Source organism: Lissotriton helveticus, chromosome 1_1 (genome assembly GCF_964261635.1).
Source record: "Lissotriton helveticus chromosome 1_1, aLisHel1.1, whole genome shotgun sequence".
Classification (NCBI taxonomy): domain Eukaryota; kingdom Metazoa; phylum Chordata; class Amphibia; order Caudata; family Salamandridae; genus Lissotriton; species Lissotriton helveticus.
This window is the reverse complement of record NC_136057.1, coordinates 1,257,150,641-1,257,169,655: the sequence shown is the minus strand read 5'-3', so window position 1 is coordinate 1,257,169,655 and position 19,015 is coordinate 1,257,150,641. Positions and strand designations below refer to the sequence as shown.

Sequence of the window (19,015 nt, the reverse complement as noted above, 5' to 3'; positions counted from 1 at the left end):
AACAAACAAGTAAATAAATAAATCCTCAACGCCAAACCCATTGCTTTACCAAAGGTTGCTCACATTGATACTGGTATGAACGAGCAACACACCCCTGCATCGTTACCATTGCTTTACTTCTCTGTCAAACATGTCCACAAGTGTTCCAAGGTGATTCCATGTCAAGCATCGTCATAGGTCAGCCATATATATATATATATAATTATATACTTACATGAAATGCATTTTGACTCATAGTGATTTGTGCAATCCCTCTGCGGCTGATTATTGTCTTGTACATTCCAAGTTGCTGTACTCTGTACACCTTGTTAAAATGTGGTAAGGTAATCCTGTATAAAAGAACAAATTAAAAATAATTTTCTTTTGAAAGTGGTCATGTTGTCCCAGTCAGATATATATTCATAATGACACAGCATTTGCTGGTAGGCCATGCCCGCCAAGACCTTTACAATACAAGATGCTCTCATTAGTACATGATTGCTAGGGTAACATTATTCACAACGTTAGTTCTGACAAGTACTGCAAAATCTACTACTGCAAATGACCGACAACTATTTCCTATCACTTGGGTAAATATCACAGCACCATATACGTTAAATGCCTCTTTTTAAACTAGGACTGCTTACCTTCCCAGTGTGGAGCTCCATCAATGGAAGTAGGAAAAAGTTGACTTGTCTTCAAAGGTCTTTCAGGGACAGACCGTGGGAATATGCTGTTGATTAAAGCATCGAGGAATGGCAACATCACTGGCCAGCATGCCAAACAAAATTGGTGTGATGGGCTAACGTGCAAACTAAAGATTGCTGAGCTTGAAGACTCAAGTCAGATAGTGAAATGATACTATATAAAGTACTAAATTGAAAAGATTTTCACTGTTAAATGAATTCTAGTAGTAGTAAGCTTTTTCGATAAAATGCTATCATAAAAGCGTATACATCATAAAAATCCGATTTGTGTAAACATGTACCACTTGAAAACCATCATAATATACATTAAATTCCAAACAGTTAAAAGCCACGAATATACAAAATTAGAAATTAAAAATAAATATGGGATAAAAGAGAAGGGAAATCCATTTCACAAGGCTAATAAAATGGGAGTACAACCATAAGGATTTTTACACTAGACATTATTCTCTTAGAGCATTGCTTTTATCTTATCTGTCGCCCATGCAGGTCTCAGGTGTTTGAACTTATTGCATTTTTTGCCTGGATCTTTGTTCTTATCAGCCATGCGCATCCCAAAAATTTAGCTACTCCATAAATCAATGTCAAGGAGGAAGTATCAGTTTTTAGGATGCGTAATGCAGCACGATAGTTCGTTAGGCCTACCATTTTACAGACTGGTTTGAGCCATTTTGCTCTTGCCATCCTGTAGGCCGGACATGCAAAGAGCAAATGGGCAATGGACTCTTTGGGGTAGGCACAACTTGGACAAGGAGCAGATGTTGAATTAGGCCCCTTCCAACATGCTATCACATTGTTGAGCGGCAGGGTCCCTAATCTCATCTTCATATATAGGACCCTGTCCCTGGGGACCTGTATAAAGTCGAGGTAAGGTTCTAATTTGCAGATGTTTTTGTGTTCAAAGAACACCTCGGTAAGTTTCCCAGAATTTTAATTGGATAGCTCAAGTGTCTGCACCCAATCCCAATAGGCGCGCTTTAGATCTTGCTTGGATGGTGGGATCTGACTAGTCCAAGCCTCTCTGAATCCAATATCGAATAAAAGCTGCCTGAAGACTACTATCCATTTGATTCTGCTCCTTATGTCGGCTGACACCAGTTCATCAAGGGCAGCAGCATAATTGGACAGCTCAGCGGTCCTTCGTATGCGCGCCCAAAAAAGCAAGGGGCGAAGACGTGCAATATCCTGAATGGAGCGCCTTCCCATATCAAAGAATAGAGGCTTCAAAGGGGTAGAAATGGGAAGAGAAATGAGGTCTCTTAAAAACTTGTTTTCCGACCTAGCAAGCTCACTAGTATTCTCGAAGCCCCAGAGTTCAGCCCCATATAGGGCCGAAGGTAGTGCTTTGCTGTCATAGACCGCAAGCGCCGGGGCAACTGGCCTACTCGCAGACAGATGTTGTTCTCTGACAATGACCCCAGACACCCGCTTGTGGTTTAAGAGCATCTTGGCGAGATGGGAACTCCATCTCATATTTTTAGAAATCCGAATTCCGAAATAGTCAAAAGACTCGACTACATCCAAGGGGGCATCGTTCAGAGCAATGCCATTTCTAAACCGTTTTGAGGGGTTGATAGTCATTAATTTGGTTTTGCTTGTATTAATTATCAACCCCCGAGAATTACAAAAGGAGCTAAATCTGTTTAAAAGCTTTTGGAGGCCACCCGGTGACTTAGAGATCAGGAGGGTATCGTCGGCGAACAGGAGGGTTGGTGTCTTCTCCCCCGCCAAAGTGGGAGCATCAGTTGGTTCCTCATTGAGGTGGTCCATCACCCCATTAATGAATAATGAAAACAGGGTGGGGGCCAACACGCATCCCTGGCGTACCCCCCCTGTTCATCACAATCCTCTTTGTCAACTGCCCTTGAGATCCCCACCTAATTTTAGCATAGTTGTGATTATGCAGACCTTTTAAGAAGTCAAGAATCTGGGGGGAAATGCCCAGTTTTTGTAGGACCTGCCAGAGCTTCTCCCGGGGCACCAGGTTGAATGCAGTCTTCAGATCTATAAAGGCCAGGTATAGACTACCTTTCCCCGTGATCACTATTTTCCAATAGATCATGAAGAATCTGAACACCTGGTCCATTGTTCCCACCTTCTGCCTGAACCCCGCTTGATAATGGGACAGGACGTTTCCATCCTCCATCCACGTTCTAATCCTCATTAGGAGCACCCTGCCAACCACCTTCCGGATCACCTCGATTAAACTAATTGGTCTGTAGTTGGCAGGGTCCTCCCTATTTCCTTTCTTGAATATTGGGACCACCTCCGCACCTTTCCAGGAGTCCGGAACAGGAAAACTCCTCGCTATCAGATTCATTATAAGTAAAATAAAATGAGCCCAAGGCTTAGGATCGTACAAGAGTAGGTCCCCGGGAAGACCATCGGGACCCGCTGCCTTTCCTGGAGCTATGCTGTTTATTGCTAGCTCCACCTCTTGGAGCTCAAAATTGTCCAATAACTCTGGGGCACCTGTACTAATTGGGGAGGTCTCAACGCTTGGGGACGCAAGACATTCTTCTCCGGAATAAAGATTGGAGAAGTGTTCTTGCCATTGCTGGTCTGTAATATAATTAGGGAATGGGTTGGAACCTTTTCTATTCCCTTTATTAATTAAATCCCAGAATAGTGTTGCTCCCTCTGGAACGAGGCCTGCTTGAGTTCCTGCCAATGGGCCTCATCCCAATTGCGTTTTGCTTCCACCAAAGCCTTGGAGTAATCTTTCCTTGCTATTTTAATTGCTGGTAGATCCTTCGTTCTGACGGCGAGAGATAGTGCCGCTCTCTTTTCCCTACAACCCAGAGAATACCATGGATTGGTGGGCCTTGCTTAATCGTGCTTTGGGGCCAATTTCCCTTGTACGATAAAAAAGGAACTTAGCTTATTAATTGATCTTGGTAAAAATGATGAAAATTAGATTGCTTCCCCATATCATTATAGAACGCCATTAGTTCCCTGTTCTTATATTCGACAACCTTCCTAATACTTTGCAGTTTGTCTTCTTGCTGGGAGACTTTGTGCCATTTAAGGCGTCGATTACAGTTAGAGGGGATTACCTCTCTGTTTGTCATTGAGGGACGATTACGTGCCTTTGGCCCAGAGGGTCACCAGATATTATTTACTTGTAGACAGAGAGGGTTATGGTGACTGTCTATAGAAGGCATAACTACCATATCTTCCAAGTCCCCCCAGAGTCGAACATCAATAAGAATATAGTCTATTCTGGATGGGGAGCTTATCCTATTAAAGGTGTTAGCTCCGCTTAAATCAGAGAGTGTTCTCCCATTCACAGCTCTTAGACCATATTCCAAGGTAAGGGCATTAATCTGAATACCTCTCTGGGACCACTTCTTAATGGGATCAAGACTAAGGGGCAGGATAGCCCATTTTGCATCCTCTTCGGCAGTTCCCAGGAGGTCGTCCGCACTCAGAGGTTCAAATGTAACATTGAAGTCCCCAGCTACTACAATGTTAGAGTGTGGCGAGATGGAAGATAACATACTTTCCAAGGATGTTATGGTCGATGATGTCTAGGCGCCTGGAGAGCCTCTTGCATAGATGTTAAATAATTCTAAGGCTATTCCATTAGTGATACCTCTGACAGTCAAGTGAATAATGTCCCGTATCAGGCAAGTGTGTGTAGTGATCGTCCAATTGAGGGAAATACTAATCCAGATTTGCAGCCCCCCAGAGGGGCGTCCGTTACCTGAGCTAGTTGCAGGGATAAAATAGGAAATATAGCCGGATTTATAAGGAGGAGTTAGGCTCCATGTCTCCTGGAATAGACATATCTCAAACTTTTCAACAAATCTATTCCATTCGGGCAGCAGTAATTTCTTCTCTAGCCCGGCTATATTCCACGAAAGAATATTAAGGATTGTTGAATTAGTCGTAATAGTCAAGGTCTCCACTGCTACACTGTCTAAGTCACCAAACATTGCCTGTGTATCCTCTGGAACCAATCCCTGACCCTTTAAAATTCCTGCAGCTAGAGAGTTGGCTGGGGCATTAGACTCTCTACGCCTTGCTGCAATTTAAGCGGTGGTGTTGTTTTCAATTGACCCTGGTTTTAGTCAGTTTACCCTATTCAGGCCAGACCCCCCTCCCCTTCTCCCCGCTTTATCTTGGTCTGCCACCCCCGATAATGACCAAAGTGGAGAGTCTCTAATCTGGATGGCAGAGTGCTCTCGGGAGGAGGTGCGGAACTCCAAGGCCAGCAAATTCTCAGCGAGAACCGCATCGGTTAGCAACAGCTCAATGCAATCTAGCTCAGAATTTCGCGAGGCAATCCTCCTTGCTCTGAGGATATCCTCACGGATTATGGAGCTGCATCCCCTTACATGTCGCAACAAATGTATTGCCTTGTTGTGAAGGGACTCGCTGCTTTCATACCCCTGTCTATGGGAAGGTTTTGGGACTTTCACCATGTAGACTGTTGCCCGAGAGTTCATGAGCGTGTCCGTAAGAGGTTGCCCCTGGTGCCTCAAAGTGTTGGAAGAAGAAATGTGACGAGCCCCTGGAGCTTTCATTGGGTCAGCAAGCGCTTTTTCCAAACTAGGGACTGGGGCCATGGGAGGAATGGCATTACTTAGATCTCGCAACCCAGAGGGGATCCCGCCACCCCCCTGAGGAGGGACACCACTCATTGAACTATTCCAATGAGGAAGGCATGTAGAGGGGAGAGGCTGGGGCAATGGTGTGGCAGCTGGTATAGGAGGCTTGGTCTGCAGTTTAAAGCTTCCACCATTTTCCTTAAAAGGTCCACCTCTTTTTGTAACTATTCCACTTTCTGGAGCAACCCCTCATTTGAATCTCTGCATCCACATCTATTCGCCAAATTACCAGCGCCAATAGAATTGCATTCATTCCATGTCAGGGGTAGAGTCCCTCTGGCAAGTGCTCCAGTACTGCAAATCTATTGGCACACGAGATTGGAGAAGGGTACTTGTCGCCTCACTTGGTGCTTATGACCCCTAGATTATTTCGATTTGGTGGTGGTTAAGAAGGTGGAAGTGGAGGAAGTTTCTCAGTACCCTCTACCGGTAGATTATGGAGGATTGGGTTAGTGAGTGGGTGAACCTGTTTTCTGAACATAGATGGAATTGTTCGTTGGGGGTTGTCAGATACAATTAACTCTATTCTGTCGAGGACACAGTTGTTAGCCGCATAGCTCACTTTTTTAACCTTTTTGCCTTTCTTATTCCCGACTACCCCCCACCCTCCATTGATTTCCTCTTGCCCATTGAGTACGTATAAACATGGAGCTACGACAGCAACGTACTGACAGATCACAATTTTTGCTGCCTATAGTTCCCCAAAAAAGTGGTGATAAAGGTGGCAAGGGCCCCCGAGTGAGTGCAAAAAAGGTCCCACAGAGTGGTGTTGCAACAGTACCTTGTGTCCCTTAGCTGAAATGTCAGGGGGGAGCCTGCCCTGCCTCTTCCTGGCGATGACGGGCTAGGATGGGCCCGGCGCGCGCCCGCGCACGTCCCACGGGGTGGGAGGCAAGGATTGCTTAAGTACCACTGCCAGTAGTGAGGGAGGGGCTGGGACCCACGCTGACTGCCTCGCTGTTTCCTGGGGCAAGTAGACCACTCACAAACGCCCTCGCAGGTAACGAAGCGCCTTCTGCGAAGCGGGAGGCACGAGCTGTTGATAAAGTGCTGCCGGTGGTGAGGGAGGGGCTGGGACCCACGCTGACTGCCCTGCTGTTTCCTGAGGCAAGTAGTCTACTTACAAACGCCCTCGCAAGAAACGAAGCGTCTCCCGCGAAGCAGGAGGCATGAGCTGTTGATAAAGTGCTGCCGGTGGTGAGGGAGGGGCTGGGACCCACGCTGACTGCCCCGCTGTTTCCTGGGGCAAGTAGTCCACTCACAAACGCCCTCGCAGGTAACGAAACATCTCCAGCGAAGCAGGAGGCGCGAGCTGTTGATAAAGTGCTGCCAGTGGTGAGGGAGGGGCTGGGACCCACGCTGTCTGCCCCGCTGTTTCCTGGGGCAAGTAGTCCACTCACAAACGCCCTCGCAGGTAACGAAGCGTCTCCCATGAAGCCGGAGGCGTGAGCTGTTGATAAAGTGCTGCCGGTGGTGAGGGAGGGGCTGGGACCCATGCTGACTGCTCCGCTGTTTCCTGGAGCAAGTAGTCCACTCACAAACGCCCTTGCAGGTAACAAAGTGTCTCCCGCGATGCGGGAGGTGCGAGCCGTTTATAATGTGCTGCCGGTGGTGAGGGAGGTGCTGGGACCCACGCTGACTGCCCCGCTGTTTCCTGGAGCAAGTAGTCCACTCACAAACGCCCTCACAGGTAACAAAGCGTCTCCCGCGAAGAAGGAGGCGAGAGCTGTTGATAACGTGCTGCCAGTGGTGAGGGAGGGGCTGGGACCCACGCTGACTGCCCCGCTGTTTCCTGGGGCAAGTAGTCCACTCACAAACGCCCTCAAAGAGTTACGAAATGTCTCCCGCGAAGCGGGAGGTGCAAGCTGTTGATAAAGTGCTGCCAGTGGTGAGGGAGGGGCTGGTACCCACTATGTCTGCCCCACTGTTTCCTGGGGCAAGTAGTCCACTCACAAACACCCTCACAGGTAACGAAGCGTCTCCCGCAAAGCGCAAGGCGCGAGCTGTTTATAAAGTGCTGCCGGTGGTGAGGGAGGGGCTGGGATCCACGCTGACTGCCCCGCTGTTTCCTGGGGCTAGTAGTTCACTCACAAACGCCCTCGCAGGTAACAAAGCGTCTCCCGCGAAGCGGGAGGCACGAGCTGTTGATAAAGTGCTGCCGGTGAGGGAGATGCTGGAACCCACGCTGACTGCCCCGCTGTTTTCTGGGGCAAGTAGTCCACTCACAAACACCCTCGCAGGTAAGGAAGCGTTAAATGAATTACTTATTTACAATTTGGAAGAGTTGGCAAATGTTTGCCTGAAGCTTGTGCTAGAGCATATGTCTAGCCTTCAGAATATATTGACTGCCCAGCTCGTGCTATGGCGGAGGAGCATCGCCTCACTGCTTTTAAGAAGTGCAAAGTAAACAAAACATAAATGGATAAGACCTTTGAGTTATCATTTTATATTTCTGTGCTACTTTGCAGGCAGGCAGGTGGGCAGGGCTGCTCTACGGTTGGAGCGGGGCAGGGGATGAGTGGTTTGCCCACTCCTAATTGCACATGACTGTTTGGCTGCCCCTCTTGGGGCCTCCTAAAACAGTCATGCGTAATTTTCCTATTCTCCATGCAGGCTGCATTACAGCTTGCGGTAGATCATGCCCAGGCTGCCATTTCCTGGCTGAGCGTTGAACCAGGACACTCAGACCAATCCCGACCCAGCATTCTAATATTTTTATTTACATTGCCCTTCCACCCTGAGCCTGCCCTACCACCCATGAGCCATGCCAGCCGCCACTGTGCTGCACCCAAAGGCACATTAGAAAAACTGTTCAAAGTATGAGGAGCTGAGAATTCATGGCAAATCCATGTAAACATTCCATTAACTGGGGTGGGGGGGCTGTTCGTGATTAGATCAAATTACATTGGAAGAGATGCTCTTTCAAGAAGGAGAGGGAGTTTTGTTGAAGAATTATCACAATTGGTCACTGCACTAGTGAAGTGGTGACTCAAGAAGTTATGCTATTTATAGAAAGACAGTTTTAAATTCAATACTGCACTTATTTGGGAGTGTAAGGAATTGGCTACTGGCTGGTGGGGTGTAACACTACTCAAGCAGCAACCACAATCCTTGTCCGGGTGAAGTCACAAGCAAACCCCAAATTCACCTATGCTTAACCCTCTGGAAGCTTGAAACAAAAGCAGCTTGGCTTAACTTAACGATTCAGAAAAGGGGGTGGTGATGGACAGAGCATCTGAATTAAGCAGAACACTCCTACCCAGTCAAAAGATCAGGGCTTGATCCATCACCGTTTTTTAGCTCACTACACCATCCCAGTTCAGAACCTGGCTACATGCAAATTAGTCTGTCCCTGGCCCAGTGCATCATGGGAACAGGGCAGACCAAACTACCAAGCCAATTCTTTACTGGAAAGGAAACAAGCTTCCGGGGGCTTAACTAAAAGGCATTATGCAAAGGATTTATCCAGTACTTCAAACAGTTAAAACTTAAACAACACAAGAAAAATTTCACACCAATTTAGAAAAATAGTGTACAATGTAATAAATCATTTAAGACCAGAATGACAAATGTAGAACCGGAGTTAAGTAATATTAAAGAGGGATAAAGTCACAAGTTCCGTTCGGCCATGATGGAACGTGGGCCAGCTATAGGCACCCAGTTAGGCCAGCTGAACAAGAGTACCTTAAATCCTGGTAACGGAGCATGGAGGTGTCTCGCATCAAGGATGTGTTGAGCAGTGGACATTCCTAGGAGCTGCAAGACAGCGATGGGAAGGCTTGAGTTGAGGATCTTTCGTGCACCGGTCGGTTTTGAAGGAGCTGCAGGGCTTGCAATGCGGAGTCCTGTGTCGGTGTTAAGGATGGAACCGATGAGGGGCATGCAATGCGCAGACTGGTGTTGAAGATGCGTTTTGCACAGGCTCTGATGCAGAGTTTTTGGAAGTCAATGTGATGTGTCGGTTCTGCTGGGACTACATCAGGGCTGGCACAGCACCTTCAGGCCCACTTCCAAGGGTCCAGGACTGGGGGCTCCACTTTGGAGGGCAAAACTCACAGCTGGCAGACTCCATGTGCTAGGTTCAAGATGTAAAAAGCCTGTTCTGTCAATGAGGCTTGTGATCAGTAGGACGTATAACTAGCCCTTGGAGTCACTCTGGTGGTCCTGGGTTCAAGATGCAGGTCCAGTCCTTTCAATCAGGCAGGATGGCCGCAGGGCAGCACAGCAAGGCAACAAAGTGGCAGTCCTTCTTGCATCAAAGCAGCACAGCAGTCCTTCTCCTGAGTCTTTGATGTGTCCTGAAGAGTTGGGGGGTCAGAGGTCCAATATTTATACCTGGTGTCCACTTTGAAGTGTGAGAAGCTTCTAGAGGATTTAGCTGCCCCAGAGGTGTTTGGAATTTCCTGCCTACATCCCCTGGCTCCAGATTGTCCAGGGTGACAATATACTAGTATCCCACCCCTTCGTAAGAGTGCTCAGGTAGGACCTTTTTGATGTGCAGATGTGGTAGATGGCAGTTCCTCTGCCGCGTTAATTTAGAGTAGTCCATCCTGTTAACACCAGCTCCTCTTTGTCTCACTGTCTGGGAGCAATAAACATAGACAAACTGCCAATTACACCTAGTCATGCGATCCAGGATACAGGCAGCAGACACCAAATATTTGTGACAAGAAAATGTCAACTTATTAAAAGTTGCCTTTTCAGAATTGGGAATAAAAACCCACTTTACCATTTAAGATGGCTTTTAATTACAATTCTTCAAACACCAAACTCAATCCACCTACCAGATCCCAATCCAATGTTATAACATATCAAATGCAAAAAGGAAACTCAATGTTATCCTAGGGGAGAAGTAGGTCCTTGCAGCAGTGGAAAATTAATTTAAACATGTTTCACTACAAGGACATCTAAACATTTTAAATACATACCACCCTACCCTATGGGCTGTGTAGTACCTACCCTAGGGGTGACATATATATTAAAAAGGAAGGTTTGAGCCTGACAAAAGGGTTATTTTCCAGGTCGTAATAGCAGTTCAAAATTGCACACCCAGGCTGCAACAGCAAGCCTGAGACATGCTTTACAAAGCAACTCCAGTGGGTGGCACAATAAATGCTGAAGTACTACTAGTAGTATTTAATTTACAGGCCCTGTTGAAAATGGCAATGTATATGTACATAAGCGGCGTTCATTTGTGTTCACTGTACCCCTTGTTGTAAGCAGAATGGATATCACTAAACACTGACTGTGTTATCCCGCCAGCATAGACCCATGCACACACGTACACGACAGCCATTTTAGACACCATGGCCTCTCTGCCCATCTGTTCCCGGCACCCCTCCCCGCGCGCACTGCTCATGCATCGGCCACAAGACCCTCTCCCTCTGCGTGACCCTACTCTAGAAGTAGCACTCCTGCTTGACTCACCCCCCCCATTTCCTCCCAAGAACACCCTTCCCCTCAGCTGACGAGCCCCCTCCAGCTGCACTTGGCCTTTTTGACCTGGTCCTAAGTCCTACGACCAAGCCTCGTGAATGTACACCCCCCCTTTTTTCCCTGCCCAGCATAACAAAACCGTGATACACCAGCCGAAGTGTCCGATCCTATCGCCTGCCCAACCTTTGGTTTGATCATCCCCTCCTGCCCTCGTGTCCTGTAGGAATGTCCGGCTGAGAGATCGCAATCTCTTGTTACATTCAGGAGGGGAGGATGACATCTGATCGACTGGTATGGGAATAGGCCTGAAGCTGGGATTCCAAGCATGTTTTTTCCTACTTCAAAGTGTCTTTATTGTAATAAGGAATGTTTGTGCATCATAAACATGTGTATAAAAGACGAAGCCTCAGAGAAACTTGTTAGAGCACCTCCTGAAGACACTATGCGAGTGTCCGAAATGACAGGCTCTCCTCATGAAAAATAAAACTCTATTCTTGTTTTCCTGCTTCCAGCGCCCGTCTCTTTATTTGGTAATTGTTCAAGATGGGAACTAAGAGGCATCCTGCGCCAGCAGCCTGGGCATCAGGTGCGTTATGGGCTGACTATTCCACAATTGGCGTCCCAACGCGGGGTCCATCAGCGACATAAGGTCCGGTAAGAGACGTCCAGACGATGGGGTGAACATCTAAACGATTGGAGTATACCTGCCTTGAGAGGGCCCTTGTCCGGCTGCCGATTGAATGAACTTCACCGATTCCGAACAGACCTCTCTCAAGTGACCTACTGTCCTGACTGGAATCCCACAGGAATGCTGCGGTAAAAACATGGAAGAAAGAGAACAATTGGGCGCTGGAAAAGGGAAGACGAAGAATTGCCCACACGGTCCGGTCCGGGTAAGATTAAGTAGGACGTCTTTTCGTCCGATTGGTAGGATGGCTTTATCCATCTGATTGATTGATTGATTGTACTTGAAGTATTGGTTCTCTTTGAGACATTTTCTATTTGCAAACAGCGATGAATAGGAACGTTCCTCTCTCTTTGCAAATAGTTAAGGATAGGTAATGCAGACGTTTGTCCCCCATTGTAATCCGTCATGCCTATTTTTCTCCCCACTGATTGTTTGTTATCGATTTTTTTTATCGATTATTGCTCTTTGAGATATTCTCTGTCTACAAACAGGGAAGAATAGAAATATTCTGCCCCCCTTTGCAGATAGTGAAGGATAGGTAATGCAGATTTTTGTCTCCGTTGTAATCCGTCATGCCTGTTTTTCTCCCCATTGATTGATTGATTGTCTGGACATTTATTGTTCAAGGAATAGTTCTTTTAAGGTATCCTCTGTTTGCAAATAACGTAGAAAAGAAATATTCTGTCTAAATCTTTACAAGTAGTGAAGGGTAGGTAATGCGGACCTTTGTCCCCCGTTGTAATCTCCCGGGCATATCTACTCCCCACTGATTGGTAAACTAGTTCCACCCGGACCATTTATTAGAGGTAGGTCATCTGGCTCGACCAGAGGGCACCCCTAATAAAAAGGACATATGCAACAATAACGAAGTAATAACCGAATCCTGTTAACAGAAGCTTTAGCATGAAACACGCTAGGAAAAAAAAAAGGGAAGAAAGAAATAAGAAAGCAAAATCAGCAGGCCACTGATGAGTTTTTTGATTTCACTACAAATAAGAAAACGTTAGAAATAGCTCACGACGAAACACATGATTTCGCTAGAAATAAGAAACGTTAAGAAATAAGTCCGTAATAAGAAACGTGAAAATGGTGAGAGAAGCCAAGCTTGACATCGCGGCAGCCACAAGGCAACTAGGCTTCGCCACCCCTCACTGCTCCAAACATGTCTGTCCCACCGCCTGCCACGCCCCAATAACGGTAACATGAGACAGATACAAGTCAACAGATACCTACCCCCATTCTGGAAACTCCCGAAGTGCAACAGGTTCGCGGCTACGCCCATCCGGAAGACGAGACCTTCGGCACGTGTAGGGCGGGTCCTGCTGCCAGCCGTCGGCCGGAGGTCGTCGAGTAAGGTGGGCCAAAAGAGGAGCCGAGGCCAACGGGATCCAGGCGTCCCCTCTTCTTTCTTCAATAATGGCCGGACAACACGGGGGGGGATGTCTTGCTCATGCCACCGACCCCCCCCCCTCGCATCTCCTGGTCCAGCCACGGCCTGGTAGAAGCTCTCCATTCGGCCCTGAAGCGGCGCCCTGCAGGCCACCGGGGGGGGATGTCTTGCCTATGCCTCCGCCCCCCCCCCTCTCATCGCCTGGTCCGGCCATCATGAATATTAGCGCCGAGAAAAACGGCGTGGGGTGCGCTGGGAGGGAGAGGCGGCGCGAACGAGCCTCTCCCACCTCCCCAGGTGGAGGCCCCCAGTGGCACCCCCAACGCTCCACTCACCCGGCGAGGGTTCGCCCACTCATAAAATGGCGGTCGACCCTGCTGGAGCGGGCCCGGCGTGGAGAGATGGCCCGGTTGCTTGTTGATTAAGAAATGAGTCCCACAATCAGAAGTGTTCTCCTCGACTTTGAAGATTCTATAAAAGCCACGGGGGCCCCCGACCCCCGCAGACACCCCCGATGGGGAATGACTGCCATGATTGCCCGCGGAACGGTGAAAATGTAGCCACGAGACGTCGGCGCTCCCATGCTGACGCCAGCCTCAGTTTGAATGACTAAAATCCTGCAGACTACAGTTCGGATCAGTTCCGGTGAAAACCCAGTATGACCCGGTAGGAAACAATTCTTGCCTCCCTCCCCCTTTGACTGATGGTTCATACGGCCGATCCTTTTTGTTGCCCTTTAACGGAACTTTTGGACTGCCGAAAGAGGCTCTGGGCCAACCACGAGTAGGTGGAGATTTTGACTGTGCCTGGATCTGCCTGGCTGCCCCCAAAATGGCGCTGATACAAATGAAACTTTCAACTCCTTGTTGTACCCCGATTGCTCAGCCTTGGTGTCATGAAATATGTATGCAATTTTTAAAAACACAATGAATTGATATGGGATGGGTACTGATTATGTGTTCGGACAATAAATTGAAGTGAGATGGGTACTGATTGAACATTCGGACAATGAATTGTTGTTGAGTTGTGGCGCACCATGATTATTGAAAGTTCGAATTTCAACACTTATGATACTCGCTCACACTGAAGTTTCGATATGATTTTATTGTACTTGCCGCACTTTTTATTATGAAATCAACGACCACCGACTCCATTAGGTTTTCCACTAATAAGTATCCCCACATGTACAGTTCTGGCCTGCCCACAGGGTTGTAGGCCCGTATTTATGCACCGACATTTTTTATTAAAGATTTTTGGAAAAAGCAAACTTAGTTGTCACGTGTAAATTGGTGAATTTCGAATAAATGCCGATATAACTAAATTACAGGTGAAATGGCCCAGCTCGATTAGTTAAGGGTTAAAAAGTATAGTACGCAGAAATATTGCAAATATGAATGGTCCAGGTTTTTGTTGTATGTGTTTTGCATTTTAGTACAGCCTAAAGCAACCGCTAAAGATCCTGGTATTTAGCCTATACGATATATGCTACCTGTGTCAGGAAAGTTGTTTTAAAAATGCCCTTAAGTCGCCCCAAAGGAGTGCCACCTAAACCCCCCCCCTGGTACGAACGACAAACGACCCCGTACCACTGTAGGTTATCACTTTTCCTCAAAGGAGAGCACGAGCCCCCCCCACGTTGCACCGACTGCCCTTTTGTTCTGACCCCCCCTTGCACACGATCCGTAATACCACGCTTGAGCGACCTATGCTATCCACAGGCTTCCGATAATCATCTCTCCCACACTAAACGGTCCACCTGGGCTCAAACGCCAAGTTGGCAGGGACCGCGTCCAGTGGAGATAGCCCGAGTATGTAGTAAGTAAAAGCCTTTTTCGAGTTTATGCGCGCTGATGTGTTTTTTAAAATGCTGCCCCCGCCCCCCTTCTTTTTCCCTCTTTCTGCAGGCCACATCGGAACGTCGACTAAAGTACGAAAAGGAAAATGGTGATCTAGCGGACAAAGTTGGGAAAAAGGGTTTCGATTATGGTGCCTACACACGACGAGCCAACGATACTATTTCTCCCCCTGAACTTAGCTTGGGAGGACAGCCTGAAGCGGAAACTATAAAATATGACTTCGCTTGGCACCCCGAATAATACAACCAAGAATGACGTGCACCAATGAATAAATCCCTACGTTTAATTAAATAGGGAAAGTTTAAGGAATATTCCGAGGTGAGGTTTACCCAAGTACCCTCCGCTTGGAGGACTAGGAGTATTGCCAGTGTTTAAAATCTACTACCTCCTTTCGCACCCTCATAGACATGAAAATCAAAGCTGCCCCACTGTTCTCACAACTGACACCCACTGTTGCCTCAAGCCTGGAAACATCCTAGCCCGACCAGGTTAGTTCTTGACCAATTGCCAAAGGCATAGAAGTGTATATAACTAAAGCCACCGGTGAAGGCAGCCGACGATAAAAGAGAAGAAAAAGGTAAAAAGAGCTTAGGATGCTAAGGATGCGCAGCATACAGGCAGAGATCATTTTGGCCAATAACTGTTCTATGTTTTGTCTTGGATTTTTGTATATAATACCAGTCACTGTTCTATGTTTTGTCTTGGATTTTTGTACATAATACATGTGCTGTCTCCCCCGCCTGAGTTTGTGTGCACGTAATGTATGGGTCTACGTCGTCCCTCTACCTGTGTTTTCCGTATTACTTGACACCTGCTGTTCTGTGTTGTGTGCGCACTGAATGGCCCGTTATTGTACACGTTTCTCTCTCTCTCTCTCTCTCTCTCTCTCTCTCTCTCTCTCCATGTCATACGTGTACCGAATGGTTCGTTTAGAGTGCGGACTCTCTCTCTCTCTCTCTCTCTCTCTTTCTCTCTCTCTCTCTCTCTCTCTCTCTCTCTCTCTCACTCTCTCTCTCTCTCTCTCTCTCTCTCTCTCTCTCTCTCTGAGGATCCCACTGTTCCCTCCTCCCTTGTATGATAACGTTGTGCCCCACCGGCACAAACCTAATTGGGTCTCTTCGAACACAAAGGTGTTCGGCAAAATTGACAGACACTAAAAACGATTGTAACTTGCCATATTACTACCTCTCCTTTCTGCAAAACGATAGAACCCGAGTTGGTAATGAAAGAAAGGACAGGTAAGACGACTGATGTCCCCAAATCTGGCCTTTTTATAGGGGGACTATAACGTCAATGGTCTTCTGTTTTTCAGTTCATTAGAAATGCAATCCCTAATGCCCAGATTGCCCCACCCCCCTGCACTTAAGTACGGATGTCCAAAGCATCCTCGCTTCTCCCGATTGACCCCAGCTCCATATCAGCTATCCCCTAAGCGTAATTGATGACCTTGATTAACCGTCGCTCCCCAAGAAAAGCATGTTTAACCTCTGCCCCCCCCCCTCTCATGATGATAACACCCCTGCTTGCAAGAGTTAGCCGACCCCGAAGGGAAATGTAAGATTGTCAGTAATTGGGCTAAAAAAGGGCGAGTCTCAACCTAAGGACTCGATTTCGAGTTTGATAAAATACACTGTCAATGGGAGTCCGATTTCTGTCCACGTACGTCACGAATGAACGCCAAATAGGCTTACGAATTCAATAGAAATGACCCTCCTACATACTCCATAAGTGATGACTTCTGACTGTGACTGATGAACATATCCCCCACCTACTTAGGATTGGGGACGGAATTGAGATGTATAAATGTCTTCTCGGCAGATGAAGGAATAAAGGACTGCCTTGAAGCCCTCGATTTGCTGACCCACTCGTGCCTGAAGTCCCCGTCCCTTTTGAGCCCGACTGATGGGCCTGCCTGCTCGTCATCCTTTGCTCCTTTGGTCCCTTGGTGTGCTCAAAGATCTGATCCCACTCCGCCCTCTCTTCCCTCGATTATTCAACAACATCACCCTTTTCGCATAACTTTTGACTCAGAAAAGAAGAGCAACATTTAGATAGAATAAGGTTTTGCCACGGAAGAAGAAAGACACGCAGGTGCCCAGCATGAGGCACCCCTAAGAAGATCAGTTAGGAAACAGGACTGTGATCTAACAGCAGAGGACTGATCGCACCCTGCAACGCGTAAGGATGAATCCGAGCTGGACCTATAGCTCCACCGCCGGTGCTCAACAGCGCCAACGAAAGAAGACGGACTCTGTTAAAAAGACACTGTGACAAAGACCCCCCCCTTCCTGAACTTTCTGCCCACCCCTTCACTAATTGCTTGCATCGAACTGAATTCCTCCCTCAACCATTTTGTGTTGCTTTCAAAAATGTTTCATCGGTCACTCATGTATTTAGTTTTCCAGAAGTCTCACATAGCACTGACAAGACCCGAAGGTATCAGAGCATTTTTTCTGTATGTTGATGTCACCGGAGAGAAAGTCTGAACTTGATTCTATAATGTTTCTGAACCTTTTTCTTGATTGACCCCGACTAAGTATTATGCCGATCTCTAGACTTGTATGAATAACCCAACAAATGTAAAATCATATGTACCGCATTCCGCCTATCGTATCGAATGTATACAACTGAACTAGCTTATGTAAAAAAGCGGCGACTGTTGAAAATGGCAATGTATATGTACATAAGCGGCGTTCATTTGTGTTCACTGTACCCCTTGTTGTAAGCAGAATGGATATCACTAAACACTGACTGTGTTATCCCGCCAGCATAGACCCATGCACACACATACACGACAGCCATTTTAGACACCATGGCCTCTCTGCCCATCTGTTCCCGGCACCCCTCCCCGCGTGCACTGCTCATGCATCGGCCACAAGACCCTCTCCCTCTGCATGACCCTACTCTAGAAGTAGCACCCCTGCTTGACTCACCCCCCCCATTTCCTCCCAAGAACACCCTTCCCCTCAGCTGACGAGCCCCCTCCAGCTGCACTTGGCCTTTTTGACCTGGTCCCAAGTCCTACGACCAAGCCTCGTGAATGTACACCCCCCCTTTTTTCCCTGCCCAGCATAACAAAACCGTGATACACCAGCCGAAGTGTCCGATCCTATCGCCTGCCCAACCTTTGATTTGATCATCCCCTCCTGCCCTCGTGTCCTGTAGGAATGACCGGCTGAGAGATCGCAATCTCTTGTTACATTCAGGAGGGGAGGATGACATCTGATCGACTGGTATGGGAATAGGCCTGAAGCTGGGATTCCAAGCATGTTTTTTCCTACTTCAAAGTGTCTTTATTGTAATAAGGAATGTTTGTGCATCATAAACATGTGTATAAAAGACGAAGCCTCAGAGAAACTTGTTAGAGCACCTCCTGAAGACACTATGCGAGTGTCCGAAATGACAGGCTCTCCTCATGAGAAATAAAACTCTATTCTTGTTTTCCTGCTTCCAGCGCCCGTCTCTTTATTTGGTAATTGTTCAAGATGGGAACTAAGAGGCGTCCTGCGCCAGCAGCCTGGGCATCAGGTGAGTTATGGGCTGACTATTCCACAGCCCTGGGTACATGGGTACCACTTTACTAGGGACTTATATGTAAATTAAATGTGCCAATTGGGTACAAGCCATTTCTACCATGTTTAGGGGAGAGAGAGCACAAACACTTTAGCACTGGTTAGCAGTTGTAAAGAGCAGAGAGTACTAAGGCCAACAAACACAATTGTTGAAGCCATAACGTTTGGGGATGACCCTGCAGACAAGGCCAAGTCCAACAGGGAGTCAGTGATGGTTCTTCAGAACTGGCAATATGTGTTTGAGTTTTCTTTTCTCTGATATATAGCGGTAAGACACCTCCAGGTATATGTGCGCTTTCATGTCCCAAGAAATCAATGGGACACCTGCCAGATCATAATTACCTCGATCAAGCCAACAGTTCTTGGGCAGCAGTCCTCAATTGTTGAGGCACCAGGAGGGCTTTGATTTTTACATTCAGAGAAGAAAGAAATTGTTAGTGTAGGCTATCTTTTTAATGTGTGGTACTGCAGATAGTGTGTTCAAGGGATTTGTCTGAGGAAGACAACGAGAATACATTCAGACTTAATTCAATCAATAAAGCAGAATCTAATTTCTTTTTTAATTTAGAAGATTTGAGGATGAACTCCATTTTATAGGTTTAACATGCAAGAGTACTTAGACATCGATGTTGGCATTTGTTGACATATCATCTGAGAGTAAAGCTGTCTTTAAAGAAGACCTTCATTTGAGTTGCTTGCCATCAGCATAGTGGTGTAAACGGACTCTGGCATACACCAGTGAATCACTGAGGGGTTTGAGGTGAAGGTCGAACA

The 19,015-nt window shown here is 47.1% G+C and overlaps 1 protein-coding gene across 1 annotated transcript in view; it reads right to left on the bottom strand.

Annotated features, from left to right (window-relative positions):
- Window positions 1-19,015, bottom strand: part of MUC19 (mucin 19, oligomeric) — a 1,331,159-nt gene that overhangs the window by 1,202,676 nt on the left and 109,468 nt on the right. Inside the window, exon 23 of the mRNA XM_078649731.1 lies at window positions 215-329. Within this exon, the coding sequence (XP_078505857.1) occupies window positions 215-329 (115 nt within the window). The remainder of the gene's footprint in view (window positions 1-214; window positions 330-19,015) is intronic.